Raw genomic sequence first — 20,037 nt, 5'->3', positions numbered from 1 at the left:
GAAGATGGACTCGTAGTTGGGGACTGGGTTATGGGGAGGCATTTGGGTCTCTGTCCTGCTGTTTGTGAGTGGTAGGGAGACCCACCAGGGCTGTGCTTGCGGACGGTCCTCCTGGGCCTGCAGGTGGGGTGTGCTGGGTCGTGGCAACGGGTCAGAAAGGCCAGATGGGGGAGGAGCTAGAAAGGATGGGTTGACCAGATGAACGGAGAGGAGGAAGAGGAATTGAAGGTAAATTCAAGGTTTCTGGCTTCAAGCGAGAAGGACGGCCTGCCTTCTGTTGCTTTGTTTATTTGGGGAGGGGGAGACAAAATAAAAAGGGGGGTCTATTTTGAAAACAAAAGAGAGGATCCTCATCTTTGGTGATCTTTGTGCAGGAAATAGCCAATGCCCATCCTGGATATTTAGGTATTTCCTTGTTTAAAGTCTGGGGAGGGGGGAGGGATGCCCGATGTCCCTCTGGCCATCCCCACACTGTTGCCTGTGTCCACGGGTTATGCATCTCCATTCTTTGGTGAGTCCCTTCACCTCCTTATTCTATACGTCTCTCTTCTCTACACTTCTAATGCTATACATTTCCTTTTAGGAGAGTATGGAATTAAGAGAGCATTTTCATTAGTCCTAGTGGTCACGTGTTATTGATTGTCTGCAGCTGAATCAGTCTGAAATGTTAGAGACGTTAGTTTTCTGCGTGTGAGACAAAAAAAGTGAGCACGGGCTCTTGTAGAAGCTGTGAATGGCGGGTTTGTAAAATAGCCCCTTTCACTGGCGTCAGAAGTGGCGCTGTTCCGCGTGCCTCCATCTCTACAAAAAAACGCTCTCACACAGAGCGAGGGGGCTCCTAAGACGAATGGGGTTGGGGGACGCATGCAGTTGGGGGCAGGCTCTTTAGATGGGGGGCTGCTTCTGGATCCGGCCTCATTTGGAGCAAGCCAGTAATCAAGGTACAGGCTGCAGGGGGCGCCGTGGGCGGGCGCTCTTACTTTCCCCTGCACGAGAGGCGGCTGACCTCGCCGGGCTCCGCAGGGTAGAGTCCGGTGCGTAGTGGAAGGCCCTTAATCCAACATTCAGATCGTGGATTATTGGACGTGCTCAGAAGGGAAGACCTAACAGTTCTTTGTGAAACCTGACAATGGAGCCTTGGCTGCAGCTGGGGCGGGCTGGGCAGGGGTGGGAGGGGACAGCGGACTTAGGGGTGGGATCTGGGAGGCATTCCTGTGTGACCAGAGCTGAGAGACCTGAGCCTAAGTGGGTGTTTTCTAGGCCAGGGAGGGTGAGATGCTACAGGCCGGAGGCAGGAACGAAAACAAATAGCTGGGCTGGGGTGTGTTAGTACAGGATGCTGGAGATGGTGCACAGGGAGGCCCCCGAGAGGTAGGTGGGGGCTGTTCCTCCCTGGGCCTCACGGGCACGTTTTAGGGTTTCGGTTTTAATTCCAGGAGCTTCGAGAGGCGGGGGGGGGGGGGGGGGGGTTTNTGGGGGGGGTATCGTCTCCGTGGTTTAGAGCCCTTGTTTTCCGTTTCAGAGCCCCAGCGGCTCTACCAGGTGCGAGGTGGGCACATCCGTTACGTAATGGGGACATCACCCCATTTTCTTTCAGCGCCACGTGGAGGTAGGGCTCTTGCCTTCCACACCTGCCATCGTCAGGGGTTAGTTTACTCAGCTGGAGGATGCTTCCGTGGGAGTGGATTTCATCTCGCCAGTGCATTCCTGGAGCCCTCTTTTGTTTTCTTTAATCTGAGTCTCTGAGGGGGTTGTCATGAATTGGCTTGCTCCGAAGAGGGAAGTCACCGAGATCCAGACCTGCGGCAGGGGGCTTCCCTGACACTGTCTAGCTGGTCATTCAGCTTTTAAGGCCAAACTCCTCTTCCAGGGGCAGCAGCCGAGGCCGTCTGTGGCCCTGCTACTTGCCCTGGGTGACAGAATGCCCAGACCTGGAGGGATTTTCTTATAAGAATTTATTTGGGCCAAACCGAGGACAGTTGCTGGGAAGTGAGATCTTCAACGCCACAGAGAAAGACCTTTCTGCTCTTGGAATTAAGGCGGGGAGTCCGAGAGGGCAGGAGAACGCAAGGCAGGGATCACGCCGTAGGACAGGTCTTGAGATCGTGTGCTGGCCTGAGGGTAGTTTTGCTTATTTCATAGGTGGGGTCCCCTACACGCATAAGAACAACGGCCAGCGCTGGCTTCAAACCTTTCAGAAAGAAGTGCTGGGCCTGAGGGGTGACTACGCACCTTGACTGTCTCAGCTAGGAATTTACAATCAGATGGCCCCCCTGTGGGGTTACCGTCTGTGGCAGGGGTGTCCAGCCTTTCGGCGTCTCTGGGCCACGCTGGAAGAGGAAGTGTTTTCTTGGACCCCGCGGAAAATACACGAACACTAACAAAAACTGATGGGCCAAAAAAAAAAAAAAAAGATTTTAAGTAAATTTACGATTCTGCGTTGGGCCGCATTCGTAGCCATCCTGGGCGGCAGGCGACCCATGGGCCGCAGGTTGGACACCCTGCTAGAACCTATTTTCTCATACACATTATGACGTATACGTTATCTATGATAAGATAGAACGTTCTGGAACAGAAATAATGGCCAGAAATGTGATGCGTTATAATAATGTAAGTGTCACAGACAATATGATACAGGGTCAGAGGAGAACTTTAGATGCCGTCTAGTTGAGCAGCGTCGTTTCGTGGATGGGGACATGGCGTGGGGACGCTGAGACACTGGCCCAGCGAGGCACTGAGCGTTCCCCACGGTTCTTAGTTTTCCATTAGATTCTCTGTGGTGGATGAGAATGTGGGAGCTGCCTACATGGCCAGGGCTCACCCTCTGTCCCCAGGAAGCCAGTCTATGCGTCTATGCGACTGGCCTCCTGCCCGGTAAGGGTTTGAGCAAAAACGCGGACTGTACTTTGATCTTGGATTAGTGTTTGCTGAGCAAGTTCGGACTCTTTGGAACTTAACCGGTACGAGTTTCAGACCTGGGTAGGAGTTTTTATCATCTGCCCGGCCGGTTGCTGATAGGGAAAGTATTCGATGGCGCACACACATCATCTCACTGCACATTGGAGGCTACTGCTACTTAGCATTGATCACACTGGGCTAATATATCTTCTTGTCATCTCACTGGGTGGTTGCATTGCTGGTGGGCAAGACAATGGCTTTCGGGAAAGGATGAGTGAATGAATGAATGAATAGACAAAAATGTCAGCAGTGCTGGTAAAACACGACGAGGTGGCATGCCTTAGATTTCATCCTGTTTATAATGCAATTACACATTTGTTTTGGGCCCTGGCTGGTGTGGCTCAGTGGATTATGTGCCAGCCCGCGAACCAAAGGGTCTCTGGTTCGATTCCCAGTCAGGGCACATGCCTGGGTGGCAGGCCAGGTTCCCATTGTGGGGCATGTGAGAGGCAACTGCACATTAATGTTTTTCTCCCTCTCTTTCTCCCTCCCTTCCCCTCTCTAATAATAAGTAAATAAAATCTTAAAAAAAAACCCAATCATTTTGTACTGTCAGCGCTCTTAGATTCATCTGTTCCCCGGTCCCTGACACCTATGTACTTTTATTAAGCAGTGTCACCCCCAATAAATTCAACTGAAAAATGTGTTAGCTGGCACTGCCTTGCTCAGAGTCAATGGTCATCATGCTGTTGAATGAATGAGTATTGCCTGGAGTGGAGCTTATCTTTTGGCTGAGGAGCTGGAAATTTTCAGATGCGCCTTCTGATCTGTAAAGTAAGGCACTCCAGTGCTTTAAGCAATGCTACCTCTGGGAACGGACCCTCTTAAACTAGAGTGCGTTCAAAAAACCAACACAAACTCCAATAGGTAAGGGACGCTTGCTCATTGACTCACTCGTGTGGAGGGCCAGTGGAGGGGACTCTGAAATAAAGAAATCATGATAGAGCCCTGGTTTTCTTGCTCGAATGAGATGGAATGGCCCCTCTCGCCTCCACCCAAGAAAAAGCAGGGGATCCTTGTGTGGCCGTGGCCCTGGAGGCCTGTCCTGGGAAGTGCCGGAGGGAGGAGACACTGTCCAGTGTGGTGCATGTCACTCTGTGTCCCTCCGGGCCTTACGTTGGCCGTTTCTCCTCCCCTTCCCACTGCCCCCAGGTTGGTGACCTTCCATTCTCCCTCTTCTTCCCTGACTGGGCCCAGTTCTCTTGTTCTCCTGTTTTGGAGCCGAGGACACATGTTATACATCCTAGCTCATGTGACTGACTTTGACTGAGAGCCGTCGATTTCTGTATTTTGATGTTTCTCTCCAGCTTATAGAGGTGACCCTTCCCCGCCCCCACCTCTGATGAGAAAGATTCTTACGAAGGAGTATGTTGGTTGGAAGGTGTCTTTTGTGTGATATTCAGGGCGTTTTATTGTGCCAGTTGGTGATGGCCCAGTGTGGTGTGAGTGGCGAGGACCACTTTTCCCCTCACGGTCTTGACACGTCCAGAAATGTGTTTAGCGAGTTAGAAAACAGTATAAATATGTAGCTTTCTCTCTTTTCTTCCCTCCTGATGTACACCTTTGCTCACGCTCTCTCTTCTGAGCTCCCAGGGCTTGTCTTCTGCCTCCGTCACTCGTTTCCTGAGCCCGCACAGCCCAGCTGGCTCACTTCCGTCACCTTCGTGACTTTGTGCATTTTCACTTGTATTTGGGAAAAATAAAGAAATGGAAAATTATGAAAACTATATTTTGTAAACACATACATATTCTTAGAACTATGAACATTGTAGGAAAGGGTCTATAAAGTGACCCGAAGGTAGAATTTGTTGCTTTGTATATGTGGCAATTCTGACTTTTGAAGGTCTGTTCTGAGTAGCTCTTGGTTGCGCAAAGGTCTTGACTGAATTTCTTAGTGCGCCTCGAAGCCCGCCGCTCCTTTTGTGAAACATAAAGGCTGGCCCACCGAGCTTCAGGGCATCTCGAGGTGGAGAGCTCTCTGGCTTAGGGCTGCCTGTGAGTCCTCTGCCCTTAACCTGGAGCCGTGGCCAAGGTGCACCTGCAGCTTCCTCACCGTGGGGCTGTCCCCTGTTCTTGGAGCAACCTGCTGCTTTGAGGGACACTAAAGGAGACTCGGGGCTAGACCCTCTTCCACTTCTCTATCTATCCCCCACCCCTTCCCCCAGACTGGCTTATTGGAAATACGGCCCCCCGAACAGAAGGGGGTTAGAACTGGCAGGGCCTGATGCCGCTGTTGGGAAATGTGTGAGTCTCCGAGGGGGAGGGGCTTTGTCCTAAAACATTTTCTCTCTACTCTCCTCGTGCTCCTTGGCAACTTCGCCAGTATTTTTTACTTATTTTTGTTCCCATCGCATCTTTTCGTCTTGATCTGTGTTGTCTATCAGGACAGACATGTTCTGCCAGGTGGACATGGTCTGTATTTGTGGTGTCCAGTGTGGTAGCCATTAGCCACAGGTAGCTCTTGAAGACTTGAAATGGGCTTTAGTATGATGGGAGAAGATACTTTTAAGTTCACTTAACTTTAATTAATTTACATTTAAGTAGCCACATGTGGCTAGTGGCTACCCTATTGGAGACCGCTGATCCACGTGAGGGCGAGGCCTGTTTTTGGTTTCCTTTTTCCTGTGTCATTGGAGAACACTGATCTCTTTCCTGGTGTTTGGCGAAGTAGCCTTTGTTCACCATGTTGCTTCCGAAAGTACACGGGGCTAAGCTGATGAGATTGTCAGAAACTGTACAGCTTTGAGCTCGACATTGAATTTGGCTTGTTATGGTTATAGGAAACTGGAATTAGATGACCTTGATTCTATCTGCTCTCCCAAAATTTGTTCAGAGCGAGGTTAAGAAGCTGAGATCACCAGAACTAAAAAAAAATGCCAGATTCACCTTAAAGTTCTGCATGTCAATATTCATGTTCAGGTAGAAAAAAACAAGCCGTATCCGTCCAAGCACATGGCTTCCGGCAACCCGAAGACACAGAGACCTCCTTGGTTGCCCTGGGGTGGCCTTCGTCAGTGCCGGCAGGTGCTTACTGATGTGCTTGTTTTCACTTAGCTTCTTCCGAGCGGGTTCTCGTTGACAAGTCTCGGACCGGTTAGTAGTTAGGTGTGGTTGGCAAAGGGCATTTGGGATTCATGAGTGTTTTGTTCATAGTTAAAGCACAACCACACTGGGAACTTAAGAAAGAAATAAAAAACCTTTGCTCCAAATCATTAAAAGTTTCCTTTCCTTCCCTCCCTCCCTCCTTCCCTCCTTTCTCTTTCTCTTTCTCTTTCTCTTTCTCTTTCTCTTTTTTTCTTTTTGCATCTCTGTGTTGTTACTCTCACGAAGCCTGTGGACAGGGACAGCTAATTTTGGTGTTACCTGGTCCGTAGGTTCTAAAATATGAACAGCCTGACTAACATGAGTTACCACCCCCATGTAAGCTTGGTGTTCTTTACATGTGTAACGCATTGTGTGTATTGGCGGATTTGATGTAGCACCACGACTTGTCTGTGGTCGGGTAACTTGGGTAGCAGAGAAAAGAATGAAATCAAATGATGCCCTCAGAATCAGGGTTTTTGAGAAGGTTTTTTTTTTTGTTGTTTAACCTGGATATTTAGTAAATGTATAGCGTAGGCAATGGAGCATCAAAATATTCTTCATGAGAAGTGATTTATTGAAGTTTTCTATTAGGAGCTGGCCGTTCTCTAAGCGGATACGGTATGAGAACACAGCCCCTGAGTGAGGGGCTTGTCTGCAGTTGGGCAGGTGAGACCTCACTTTCAAAGATAGTTTCCAGTGTGGGGTCGCACGCACAGTGGGTCGGCAGGGTGGCTTAGAAGGTGAATTCTGGGAACTCGGAGAGGAGGTCCTTCCATGCCTTCGAAGGTTGGACTGTAGGATAATTGGGCAGCCGGGAGAGCAAATTCAAATAATAAGGGTGTGAGAGGAAGAGGATCTGGACTTTTGTGGTTAAAGTAGGAATGGCAGAGGGAGGGGTAACTTAGAGCAAAGTGAGGTCAACCCTGACTTATCGCCCTCCTGTGACTGAGGGTGTCATGCCTGAGGGACAAGGAGAAGCACAGTGCCTTCAGTCTGGGATGGGAAGGTGGGTGGGTTTTTGGTGTTCTGAGTTCCCGGTGGCGGGAGGCCTGGACATTGTGACGCCGAGCAGGTGGTCGAAGGTGGAAAGGACGGAGGTGGGGGTCTCAGGTCAGGAGCTGTCTGTTTTCCTCAGGGCTAAGGGCTAAAGTCATGGCTGGCGTCAGCGTATCCTGGAGGCGCCAGGGTGCTGAGAGAGGGAGACCTGCCCAGGTGTCCTGCGTGACAGAGGGCTGAAGGAGAATGACACAGAGGCCACTGGGTTTAGGACACTTGAGACCTGAGAACAAAGTTCGAGGGGAATTGTTGGAATTGGAACCCAGAGTCCACGAGTTTTATGATTTAAGTAGGTGATAAAGAAACGAAACCGAAGCTGGGGTAGGGGGTGGAGGAGGGTACAGGGAGGAGAGCTGGTGATGGACGGGGACTCGACTTGGGTGGGGGGCGCCTAACACAGGGTACGGATGACGGGTTGTGGAAGTGCGCACCCGAAACCTGTGTGATTTTGTTAACCAGTGTCATCCCCGTCAGTTCAATAAAAAGGAAAAGAAAAAAACCCAGGACGTGCAGGCCACATACGTGTTCTGTTCATGTGGTTCTTCCAGTGCCCGCTTTGCAGCCCTGTTACCTAACGAAGGTCCTGGCAGGGAGGTAAAAAGAGGCAGCTCAAAACTGTCCAGTCAGTTCCTGGTTGAGAGACTAGTTATAGTAACGGGAGGGCATTGGTGGGGTGAAACCATTGGTTAGTTGGATTCTTATGAATCAGTTTCAAACTGGCCCTTATTCTTGAAGATGGCTGAAATTTGATCGCAACTTTAATGAAAAGAAAATGAGCACAGTTGTTACTGAAAATTACATCTTTACTAACTACTATTTTTTTTTTAAATCTCAGTTTCTATGCAGATTTCGGACCTCTGAACTTGGCCATGCTGTACAGATACTGCTGTAAACTAAACAAGAAACTAAAAGTGAGTACCGGGGCGATGTCTGTGTTCTGACGTCCAGAAGCTGACTGTGAGGCCGGCCAGCGGGAGTGCGGTGCGCACCCCATTTAGTTGGGTAATTCTGATCGTGGGAAATTCACGTGAGTCGTTCCCGCAGACGTTGAAATTGATCCTCCTGGGTCCCCCACAAAGGACATGTTAGCCTCTTTCATGTTTCAGGGTGAACTGACACAGGAGCTGAATGAAGTCATTGCAATAGGGATCTAAGGAGGAAAGGACAGAACCTTCCTGGTGGTCGTTAATGAGTCTATCAAATTCCCCCCAGGCTGGCTTTCCTGGAACCTGCGACCTGCCCCCGGGCAGGGTGACTGGGTGAGGAAGGGCTCACGGCCTTGTGGCGGGAGCCCCAGCTCAGACGGTTTTTCTGCCCCATCAAGATTTAAGTCTGTGTGTTTCTTGGATGACTTCTCTGTAGAGCTCACAGCCGAGTGAGAGGGAGGAACTGGCAGAGTCAGGGAGTGTGGGCTTTACAGATTACGGCAGCATTTGGATCGTACATTCAATGTGCGTCTAGATTTTTTATTTTACATGTGTGGTTTTTTGTTTTTCCGCTCTTAATTTCTAAGCATACACGAGGAAAAGTGCCATCTGTGTTCCTAATGTTGGTAAACTTCTTTCATCGCATAGAAGGACATATTTATTTTTTCTTCCAGTTTTTCTAAATGAGGATCTTAGGTAGAATGTTTCAGTTTGGAAGGTGAAATGCTACACGGCATCCTCTTGAGGACAGTGGCTACGTTGTCCTGCTTGTACGGTTTATCCTTTCTGCTGGGTAAGACATTCCTGGTGGGGCTGTGCCTCGTTCCTGTAGCTGCTGATCACCTTTCGCTTTGATTTTTACTGAACTTACATATAAAAGACAGTCTATGGTGGAGACTTTCCCGTCAGATGGGTTGTATATTAATGAATTCGCGCATTTTTGCCGAATGGCCATTCAAAATGCCGAATGGCCATGAAGCGCCACCAAAGAGATTTTCGACGTTGGTAGTTATGTAACGTAAGATCTGTTGCAGTGAACTGTTTAAGGAGTTAGTTCGCCAAGTGTTGTCTGACTTGAAAAACGTGTGTAAATTCCTTTCCCTATACAGATTTTCATTTTTCAGAAAAGAAGCGCCGCCTACAGTTGAGGAAGTTGACATTTTTGTCATCGCCGAGGAAGCACATGATACCCTAAAACACGGGTGTCCTATAAAAATATGAAATGGACTTTTAGTGGACGAGCGAACAAGGAAAGGATGGTTCATAAATAATTGTTCATTATTTATGAATAATGAACTTCCAGTTCATTGCTTCCTCGGGGGACCCAGGGACTCCGTTGCTTTCTTGGTTAGTCCTGTTCGATGCGTGCAATTGGTAGGAACGGGATATTAGAAGGAGTGGTTTGGGACGCTGCAGCTATGTGGAGTGACCGAAGAGAAAGGAATCATTATCAGGAAAATAACACCCCAGCTGACTCGGTGGGCTACTCACAGCGACCACACACAGGTAGACGGACGGGGTAGGCCTCTTTCTACCGTGTTNGCTTCCTCGGGGGACCCAGGGACTCCGTTGCTTTCTTGGTTAGTCCTGTTCGATGCGTGCAATTGGTAGGAACGGGATATTAGAAGGAGTGGTTTGGGACGCTGCAGCTATGTGGAGTGACCGAAGAGAAAGAAATCATTATCAGGAAAATAACACCCCAGCTGACTCGGTGGGCTACTCACAGCGACCACACACAGGTAGACGGACGGGGTAGGCCTCTTTCTACCGCGTTCTGTCCTGAACAGTGTGGGTAAGTGGATACAGGGGCTCGTTTTGATGCGCTTTCATTTCCGGAGTTTTCTTTCAACAGTATGAAAGTTTAATAAAGCCCGGACGGTCCCCTTGGTTCATTTCGGTGATCAGGTGATCTGCTGGACGCTCGGAAGGACACTTCTGGCTTTTTAGTACAATTAGGGGCCACCCTGTTACTTGCTGAAGGGATGCATTTTTCAAAAACCCAAATGTTAATGAGTCAGTCCTGGGTTATGTTAATGCACACCTATCTCTATATTAGGAGAAAAAGACTGATTTACCAGTTTAAAGCTGTGATTGCTTCCACCCTGTAGAAACTATTTCTTTCTCTAAAGAGGCATTGTAGAGCGCTCACGGAGAGAATTATAGTAGAAAATATATGCAAGAGAGTTTTATAAATTTTAAAGTCCTGTACAGAAGGAAGTGACTCGTGGAACCTTTGTGACTGACGATGGGAGGTCCAGTCAAGGCAGTTCTTCAGCGAAGTGTAGGGACGCAGCTGCCGCCTCGAGGCTGCTGTGTGCACGTGAGAAAGCTGTCTGATGTAACTTCAGGAATTGAAGCGACCACCTGGTCCAGGCCCTTGAGTTCACAGGTGCATGGGACGCGCCCAGGGCTGCAGGGAAGAGTCGGGGCTGGAACTCAAGGCCCTTGACTGTTTTTCTCATCCGTGCCCCTTCTTCTCTCTGCCATTGGTGTGGTCTGTGGCCTCCCACACTCTCCCATGGTGCTGCTCAGCTGACTTCACCTTGTCCCATCGTGGCCTCAAGGCTCTTCTGCCTCTGTGCACCGGCGACTGTCGGCCCAGTCTCTTTGCTACATGGAACCCAGGCTCTGGGCTTTACTCTTCTGAATGTGTCTTCCTGTTACACGTCCACATTCCATTTCTCAGTCCCATGACACCTCCAGACCTCCGCTCCCTGCTAATGTCCTTGCCTGCAGCCCAAGGTCACCCACTGTGGTTACCTTTGGGCACCTTGCTTCTGTACCTTCTGTCTCCCTCACCTTGACCACTCCCAGCCTTGGCGTCTTTCCCAGTGGGTGAGGTTGTGCCTACATTTCACTGATTCACTGACCACAGCAGTCCCTCTGCCCTGCCCTGCCCCGCCCTGCCCCGCCCTGCACTTTATCCCAGATGATGGCTTGTGACGCCCAGTTGGACTGGAAGGCCCTGCCCTCTCTGGTGTAATAACTCTTGTTCCTTCAGACCTTGTTCAGGCACCACTGGTTCTAGGAAGCGTCTCCTTGTCCCCCTGGACACGAGTGGAGGCGCCTCCCTTGTTTGTGCAGGTGCCCGTCACTAGTCAATCACGAGTTCTGTCTGTGTGTGTCTGTGAGCTCCTCTCCTCGACTAGGGGATGGAGACGTGCCTTAGAATTTTGTGTCCCTGGTGCCTGCACAGGGTCACCAAAGCCATGGAGACGTCTGTGGACCTTGACTCACGGGGCCTCTCTTTATCCTTTCCCCCCAAGGCTGCCCTCAGCCTGTTGGCACCCTGGCTCCACAGTGGTTTCTTCATGCTTTGCTGTTACACCTCTGCCGTCCTCACCTACTGAGTCCGCTCCAGTGTCTTCCTAAACACCCTAGCTGATGGCAGCCACCTGGTCCTCAAACCCCTCTTCTTCTCGGAGCAACTTGGCACTATTTTAACAACGACTCTGAACGCTCCCGTGTGGTTTCCTAGCTCCTCAGGCACATCTGATTTTCGACTTGAGAAATGTTTCTTTTTCCTAGTAAACCTTTTATGACTTGCTCTCCCTGACTTGCTCGCCCTTTAGAGGATGCCTTGTGTGGGCAGGTAATATTTGGCAGTGAATTCTCTTCCAAACCCAAATTTCTTATTTTTCACTGGGGGAAAAGGTACTTTAAGAGCTGATGATTTGAGGTGTTGACTCACTGCTTTCTTTGTGTGCATGTCAGGTAGGTATCTTCTTGCTAATAGCCTTCGTTTTAATGATGCTGATTAGAATGAAAAATTCTCCATCAAACATCTGCTTAGATTTTAAAAAGCCAGAAAAATAGAATCCACCGTCACCAACCAAAAACCTGTATCTTATTTTGAACCATCCATTAAAAAGTGTCAGTACAAGAGTTAAGGAGTAAGGGTTCTTGTTTGCTATTTTGGGTCCATAGTTGCCGTAATGAGGGGCGTAGAAGAAGGGCAATTTGTGAAATGAGAACAATCTGTAAAACTGTGATGACTTAATGTAAAGTGTCATTACTGATGGATAGGCTAGATCAGCAGTGATTAATCTGCCTTTTCAGGGGAGTCATAAACTTCTGAGGTTATAAGTCGAATTTTGTGTGTGTTTTACATTTTTCTTCAGAGCGGGTTTTTACCTTTTTAGCAGGTTATTTTTTCTTTAAGATTTTACTTATTTATGGACAGAGAGAAAGGGAGGGAGAGAAACATCAGTGTGTGGTTGCCTCTGATGCACTGCCCCCCCCCACTGGGGACCTGGCCCAAATCCCAGGCATGTGCCCTGACTGGGAATCGAACTGGCAACCCTCTGGTTCGCAGTCCAGCACTTAGTCCACTGATCCACGCCAGCCAGGGCTTTAGCAGGTTCTGAAAGGGATTCTTTGGCACAACGTAGAGAATACTACGGGTTAGACTCTCAGGGCTTCTGAGAGAGAAGACTGCACTCACCAAAGACAGAGAAGTGGCACTTTGAAAAACAATACCTTCTTCCAACTCAGTCATTTAAGAAAACCTCTGCCACTGATGCGATAATCTGAAAGTTTTATAAACATATATGATTCAACCAGCTTTTTCTAAGATAGTCAATATAGTTTTACCTGTTGATTTCACTTCCCCTCAGAGAAAAATAAAACCCTAGCCTGGGGCTGGGGGTAGGGGTGGTGAATCTAAGAGTATTACTGAAAAAAGGGACATTTTCTAGGGCAATGATTTTTTAAAAATCATACCCTCTCTGATGAATCAACAGGCCAATTACAGTCCTCCTGAGGACTGTTTTTAAAGGTCTGAAAGCATATTGACAGAAACGTAATTTTCAGTGTACAAAGGAGCCCATGTGGGCCCGTTCAGGGTAGAGTGGGAAGAGGTGGGCACGGTGAAACGGACGATTGTATGCGAGTACCAAGCGCTGGGCAGGCGGTGGGGGCTCGGGGGACGGCCCTGCCGCCGAGTGAATCCGTGCAGTAATCCTACCCGGTAACCGGGCACCGTCCCCGGCATCAGGTCGTTGTACACAAGAACTCTTTTGATACAATGATCAGACCACCCTCTCGTTAGGACCACAAAAACATGGAGAGATTCCTTCGCGGGGTTATCTTCTGTTTCAGGGTCAGGGGCTTCGGGGGAAACGAGGCCAGCCACCTTCGGGGAGGCAGTTCCTGTCGAGTAAAGGGGTGTAATGGGTCGGAGGCAGCAATAAGTTGCGTGGGAGGGAGCGTCCACGGAGCGTGCAGGGCCTGGGGCTCTGGTGGCCCTTCAGAAATCCCCAGGTGAAAACAACCCCCTTGGTAGAAAATCCCCCACAGCCTGGGGCGGTGGTATCTGTGTGACCCAGTGATGTTCACGAGCTACTTTTCTGTGACACGTGGACTTTGACATTAATCAAACATGTCATTTCATGAACGCAACGTGCTGCGTTGGAAACAGAATGGGCTACACAGAGCGCCCCCTCCCGCCTTTTCCTAAACAAAACCATGCCACCTGTTTCATGGGAGCTCTGGATGAAAACGTAAACCGCATTTTGTTTTGTGTACAGCCAAAGACAATTTTCAAGAATGTCCCTTTCCTGGGAAAGTTGGAGGTAAAGCACGTAGAGGTCATGGCCACTCCCAGGAAGACCTGCTCCTTTTAGCGCTTTTGCACTGAGGGGGACCCCTGTTGCTATGGAGACGCTGGTTGCCGCGGCCATTGCTGGGCCACCCTGGGCACCTGTTAGAGAATGATGCTTTGATCCCCACGGGCCGCAGGCTGTAGGCTGCTTTGTGTGACCCCGTCACCCACAGAGCCTGCTGTGTTACAGTAGGGTGGGGCCCAGGCTGAACACGTCACTAACGAGCACGTGACCCAGCTCGACCCACTCTGCTATTGAGACACGGGGTTCTCACCAAGCTGCAGGAGGGAGCATGGTTCAGCATGACACACGGAAGGCTGGGGGAACATCGCAGCCTTTACACCGGCCGTTAACTCATTTCTGACTCTGTGCGTCACTGCCGCACCTGTGGGTTCGGAATGGTTCCGAGGTGTGTCGTCTCCTTTCCCAAGCATGATTTGTGCATGTTGCCAGGGTCCAAGGGCAGCCTGGGCCCTCTGTGGTCAGCCAGCCTGTCCCCTGTTCTCCCTCCCTCCCCGAGTCACCCTGGCTTGTGCCTCACAAGGCGTGAGCCCACTGGAACGCAGCCTTCACCCGGCTCTCCTTTCCCAGACAGAAAATGGGGCCAGTTCCTTCCTCGGAATTGACGCTGTTCTGTCGTAGCAGCCATGGTGCTTTAGTGAACAGGGACCAGTCACGGTTGCTGTGCTCCCTGCCACACCTGTCATGGTTTACAGAGTGCTAACACTGTGACTCTCACTCAGGTAAGCAGTACAGGTCTGGACATTTCTCTAGGTTTGCTCATGCTGATTGATAGGTGTTCAATATTGATAGGTGTTCAATATTCGACATTTTACCTGTTTTTTTTTACCTTGTTTAGCAGTTATTGTACCTGTAATTAAGATCGTCTCATCACTCCTTGCTGTGCTATGAATATAAGCCTGGGTCATGAGTCTCCCCCATGTGTAATGAGCCTTGGCCAATATTTCCCCCTGGTTGAGTATCAAATATTCATTTGACTCTGAGCAGTTAGAGACCAGAGACTGGGGTCCCGTGCGCCTTGTTACCATATTGCGCAGCCCTGTGCGTGACGCACAAATGCCGCTCAGTTCGTGCTGGTGGAACCAACACATGGAATGTTCTTCAGCCACGGTATGTGGCTGAATGTTCTTCAGCCCCCAGCCTCAGCGAACCGGTTGGTTGCCTGTGGGCCGCAGCCGGTCCACAGGCCTGCTTTGGGAGGCGTGGATGCTGTTGAAAGTTTTTTAACTCACGGTCAACTTGGGCAGTCTATAAAAGTTTCCATTAGATTCTGGGCGTCTGACTTACAGATGATGTTGCAGTATCCAGTTCTGAGTCCAGATGCCTTCCCCGGGAACAGCAGGTTGGGGCTCGGTCTGCTGGTGCAGGGCACGCTTGTCCCGTTTGCCGCTGAGTTTGCAACCCGAGGAGTGATGTGAATTCGGGCAGCTTAGTTACTGAGTTATCAGAGGAACGTGTTCCGAAGGTGTCATCACACAAGGATTTACACATTGTAATAACGTTTTCTGAGGAATCTGGGAAATACCTGGGGAATTTTTTTTTTTTAAAATAACATGCTCTTAAAAGCTATGTGGCATGATTTGGAGTTCCTCAGAGAATTTAAATGTCCCTTGAGGCTACTGGACCAGAGGGACAGTTTTAGGTCCACGTAGAACATTTTCAGAGGTGGGACCAGTCACATTTTCATGCCCTTTTCTCCAAAATTTAGTACTGTCTCAGTGGAGTGGATTTCAGGTCGTGGTCCTTGGGTCAGTGGCTGGCCGGCATTGCTGGGAAAATTGTTAGAGATGCTAGTTCCCAGGCCCTGCCTGGCCCCCTGAGTCAGAACCTCTAGGGGTGGGACCCAGCCCCCCAGGTGTCTCTGAACCAGCCTGTTAGGAGAATGAGCTATAATACAAAATGTAATAATAAAATATGATTTAGATGGCTAGTTTATTTTTTACTTCTGAAAAGTTTCAGAAATATTGATCAATTCCACCCGAGGATTATGTAAATTTTGAATGCTAAAACTAGGCATGGCCTTAAAATTGAGATTTACCTGATTGTCCAGCTCAGTGAGAGCAGAGCGTTCAGGATGTCTCCCGTCTGCCTCCCTTGCTGAGAGAGCTCGACTCTGTGACCTGCTGCTGGAGACCTTGGCCATGGTGGTGAGCCAGGCTGTGTCTGGTTCCAGGCTTATGTTCTCTTGATAAAGAGAGAAACAGCACGCACATTGTGCTTCAGTTGCGCCCCGGCCCCCGGTGTGTGAGTCACTCTGTGTCTGGTCAGACGGGACACACCTGGCTCTGGACCTACTGCCTTGGGCAATGGCGGACCACAGCAAGTGGCCGAGAAGTCTGGGCTGGTACTGTGGTTGCTGTTGTTGCCAGGCTGCCGCTGGCTGTGTGGACACAGGGAGCTGCTGAAGGCTGTATGCTCCGGGCGCCCAGGGACATCTGAAATGCAGCGAGGAGGGGCTGCAGGTTCTCCTCGTCGTGAGTCACGTGCTGCCTTGTGGGCAGAGCAGTGGTCCAGAGATCTTGCTATTCCTTCTGCTGCATCCTCGCCTTGATGTGTGTTTTACGAGTTCTGAATCTACGTGGCTGCAGTGCACGGGGTTGTTGTAATCGCTGAGCTTCTAGTGGAAAGCAGAACTGTTCTCTAAGAGAGCAGGTGGTACCCTGAAAGCCGGGGTGATGGTGTAAGTGTGCAAGTGGTCTCCTTGGAGGCCTGGTTGGTGTACGAACCGCAGAGGAGACAGGGAAGAGGCTTGTCTTGGGAGGCGTGATATCTCTGGCGTTGGGACAGGATTGGAGGAAGTATCTGCTGGACTCCTTCAGAGACACCAGAACTCTTGTCTGTAGCCTGTGCCTTTCTTTGCCTGCTTGGTCAAGTTCTTCGGTGAGTGAGCTCAAAGGATGCGATGGATGTTCCCCTGAAGGTACTTGAGTCGTTGGTGGATGATGTTGTTCTTCTCGTGGTGCTTTGTTTTGTAATAAGGTTGTTTTTAAAATCTGCACCTGAGGATGTGTTTATTGATTAGGGGGGCAGGGAGAGAGAGAGAGAGCGGGAGAGCAAGTGAGAGAAACATTGATCTGTTGCTTCTCATACTCATCCTTACTTGGGATTGAATCTGCCACCCAGGTGTGTGCCCTGACCAGGAATCAAACCTGTAACCCTTTGGTGTGTGGGATGATGCTCCAACCAACTGAGCCACTCAGCTAGGACAGGTTTTTTTTTTTTTTAAAGAGAGGGACACATTTCATTAATATTTGAAAGGAGAAAACAGGAACGAGTTTGTGTACATCAGCCCAATTGTAGAAAGCATCAGCTAAACAATAGGCAAAGGTCTTGTCAATCTGACATTTTTTTGTCCAGGTCCAGAACCTCTTCCACTGCCCATGGCCGGTGTAAACCTGGGGCAGGCCGGCCCACGAGGGGGAGGCTGCCTGTGGCAAGGAGGGAAGTTGAGACAACCCCTAGGACTTTCCTGTGTTATCATTCACCTTGAACTAGTTTACGTTCCTCGGACAGGGGCTGCGCTCTGTGGTCTGACCTAGGAGATGGTGGTTAACCTTCACGGAGCAGGTCGTTTCTTAACTGTAGTGCTTTGGAAATTCAACGGAGAGAAACAGTTGAATTCCAGAGACACTTAGGCAAGGTAAATGCCAGGAGTTTTAAAACTGACTCCTAAAAGTCAGATGGGAAACTCGCATTAAAAAGATCTGTTATTGTGATGTCGGCCTGGTGACTGTCAGCGAAAGTTGCTGAGAGAGGAAATCTGCAAAGTGCTCATCACAGGAAAAACAATTTTGTAAATACCCGTGGTGGCTGATGGTTGTTAAGGAAAGTCACTCCCGTTTCTACCCTGGGGGCCGCTTCCAATAGGAGGTATTTCAAAGGAGTCAAAATATCTAGGTAGATTTTTGTGAGGATTTTTTTTATCTGATGTAATTTCCGAAAGCTTTTGAAGTTTAAAAAATTCTTCTATGAAGTTCTTACCATTTTAATTTGCATTATATTTACTTGAAAAAATTTTGTAGGTGTCTAGTGAAAAGAGCGTTTTTTCCAGAATTCTGTCCTTCAGCTTCCTGGTTTTTGCCTGAGAATGTCTCTGTGGTCCATATAGTTTAGAATTAGAGAAAAATTAGAAACAAGCCAATGCAGAAAGTTCCAAAGCGAACAAAAAAAGACCGCGGATGATGGAAGGCCAGTGATATGAGCTTGTCCCCTTTGGGGAGTGGATTCGTGAAATAAATGTAATGCCACATTGTTCAATGATGGCTATAGTTTGTTGTGAAACCTAAATTCTTGGCGGAAAAGAGCGTCCAAACACATCAGCTGATCTTCCAGGTGTCTGCCTCCCCACCCGTGTTGGGGGAACCTGGAAAGGCCTGCAGTGGGTCCCCGAGAGCCAGACCGCTGTGGCCTCATGTTCGGGTTGACTCACATCTTGGGGGCCCGGCCTGTGGAAGGCAGTCTCTGCGGGGGCTGGGATTCAGAGACCCGGAGAGATGCTTAGGTTTTAAGAACCTCAAGTCCCTTTCTGTAAATCAAACGTAACATACTGATGGAGAACAGTAAGTGGCAAAGATGCACAAACAAATAATAGAAAAAGATTTAAAAAAAAGAACAGTCCAGCAGACAGTATTTCAGAACGGGAAGGCCAGGAGGGCAGTGTCCGTCTGGTAATAGTGAGCGACTCTCAAGTTGTTAGGTAAGTTCAGGGTACTCACCCGACTGAACTGGATCGAATACAATGTGCTCGTAACATTTTTACTTCATAGGGGTAATTTAATCAGCCTGTCGGGAAATAAGAGTTTCGGTAAGAAGAAGCCTGCCTTGAGGCCAATGCTTGTTTTGCAAAGAGAGAGTCAGCGGCAGAGAGCAGGGCTGTTTTCAAGACGTGCCCGCCCTGGGTGGCGAGGGTTCGTTCGAGGCTGCGTTTCTCATGGTGGCACGTGAGAGCCAGCGTGTTCCGGCCGGGTCCACCTCTCCGAGTTCACGTCTGAGCCAGAGAGGTTCTTCCACTCGCAGGGAGGAACAGGGTGAAGAAAGGCGGGTGGCTGGTTGGGCTGTGCCGCGCTTGGCCAGGCTCTGTGAGCGCGGATGCGCCACGCATTGTGTCAGGTGTTGGGCAAGCTGCTCTTATCGCCAGGGCGGACTCGCAGACACTAGGGACGTGTGCTTCTGGGCCGCATTGTGAAACCCTCTTGCCCAAACACTGTAACTTTGGGGATGTGAGGAAATCGGGGTTTTTACTGTCGTTGTTGAGTTGTATTAGTGTCCTCCTTGTTTTGTGTGCATTGGAGTTTTGGTTAATAGTTTGACTTTGTCTTAACGGATCTTTTTATTTGTGCTGTTCTTTCCCTGTTTCGCATGCATACCATGCACCATGTTGCTTATTTTGGATTTAGCTGATTGCTTGAGCATGCATGTATTGCCTGGCATACAGCAGGTGCTTAATAACTCTCTGAATCCACGAACTTAATCTAGGGCTGTTGCATTGAGATGTTTGCTGGTGTAATCCTTGGCTGGTCCATTTCTTTTCCAGTAACCATTTATTTCCAGATATTGAAGAGGGGCATTTTATAGGACATTTTAGAAAGAAAATATTAATGTGCTCTAGTTACTATGGGCATTTAAACCTTATAAAGAGGAAGATGGTGGACACACAAAAACAAAGGGTATAAAAGGGAATAAACAGCTTTTCTGGGTGGGCGCATGGTGTGAAAATGAAAAAGGACTCGACCTACCAGATCAAGAGTACATCTTCAAAAACGGTTGAAGCTAATACAGACGCGAATTAATAACTTAATTATTTCCAATGCACCAGCCTCCTTTCTTGGAGAGAAGACATACTGGGTTAAATGTCACTTCTTACATCATGACTGAACTGCAGATGGCTGAGCCCTGCACGCCCTCGGACTCTTATGTACAAATGCCAAAGACGTCGCAGTTGTTCACCTTCACTGCCCGCGACCCGTCTTGGAGAGTTAAGAGAGGGTGTTTGTCTTCTGTGCCGGTCAGCATGGTCTCTGTGGCCGCGCTAACTCTCTCCATTCTCTCTTTCTAGTCATACAGTTTATCAAGGAAGAAAATAGTGCACTACACCTGCTTCGATCAGCGGAAAAGAGCGAACGCAGCGTTTCTGATAGGTGCTTATGCCGTAAGTACTGTCGCCGGGGCTGTTTGCTGTGAGGGGCAAGATCACGGCCACCCGAAATCCAGGCCGCGTTTTCAGTGGCCTTGGGCGCTGGTGGAGAGTCTAAGCAGTGCAGGGTCAGCTCTGGAATGAAAAGTGTAGATGCGGCACCCAGGGGTTGTCTCCTCTTGGATTTTATTTTCTGGGGCTAGTGACAGAATCTTGGAACCGTGGTGCGTAGCTTAGAGTCCACGGTTGTACAAGT

General features: G+C 49.3%; 1 protein-coding gene across 2 annotated transcripts in view; it reads left to right on the top strand.

Moving 5' to 3' along the window:
• CDC14A (cell division cycle 14A) overlaps positions 1-20,037 on the top strand; it is a 103,399-nt gene that overhangs the window by 7,997 nt on the left and 75,365 nt on the right. For both annotated transcript variants that reach the window (XM_037051325.1, XM_037051324.1), the window contains exons 3-4: positions 7,934-8,009; positions 19,704-19,796. In XM_037051325.1, the coding sequence (XP_036907220.1) occupies positions 7,934-8,009; positions 19,704-19,796 (169 nt within the window). The remainder of the gene's footprint in view (positions 1-7,933; positions 8,010-19,703; positions 19,797-20,037) is intronic.

This window comes from Sturnira hondurensis, unplaced genomic scaffold, assembly GCF_014824575.4.
Source record: "Sturnira hondurensis isolate 20B ecotype Veracruz unplaced genomic scaffold, ASM1482457v3 Scaffold0007217, whole genome shotgun sequence".
Taxonomy (NCBI): domain Eukaryota; kingdom Metazoa; phylum Chordata; class Mammalia; order Chiroptera; family Phyllostomidae; genus Sturnira; species Sturnira hondurensis.
Note: the sequence above shows the minus strand (reverse complement) of the source record. Positions and strands in the feature narration are given on the sequence as shown.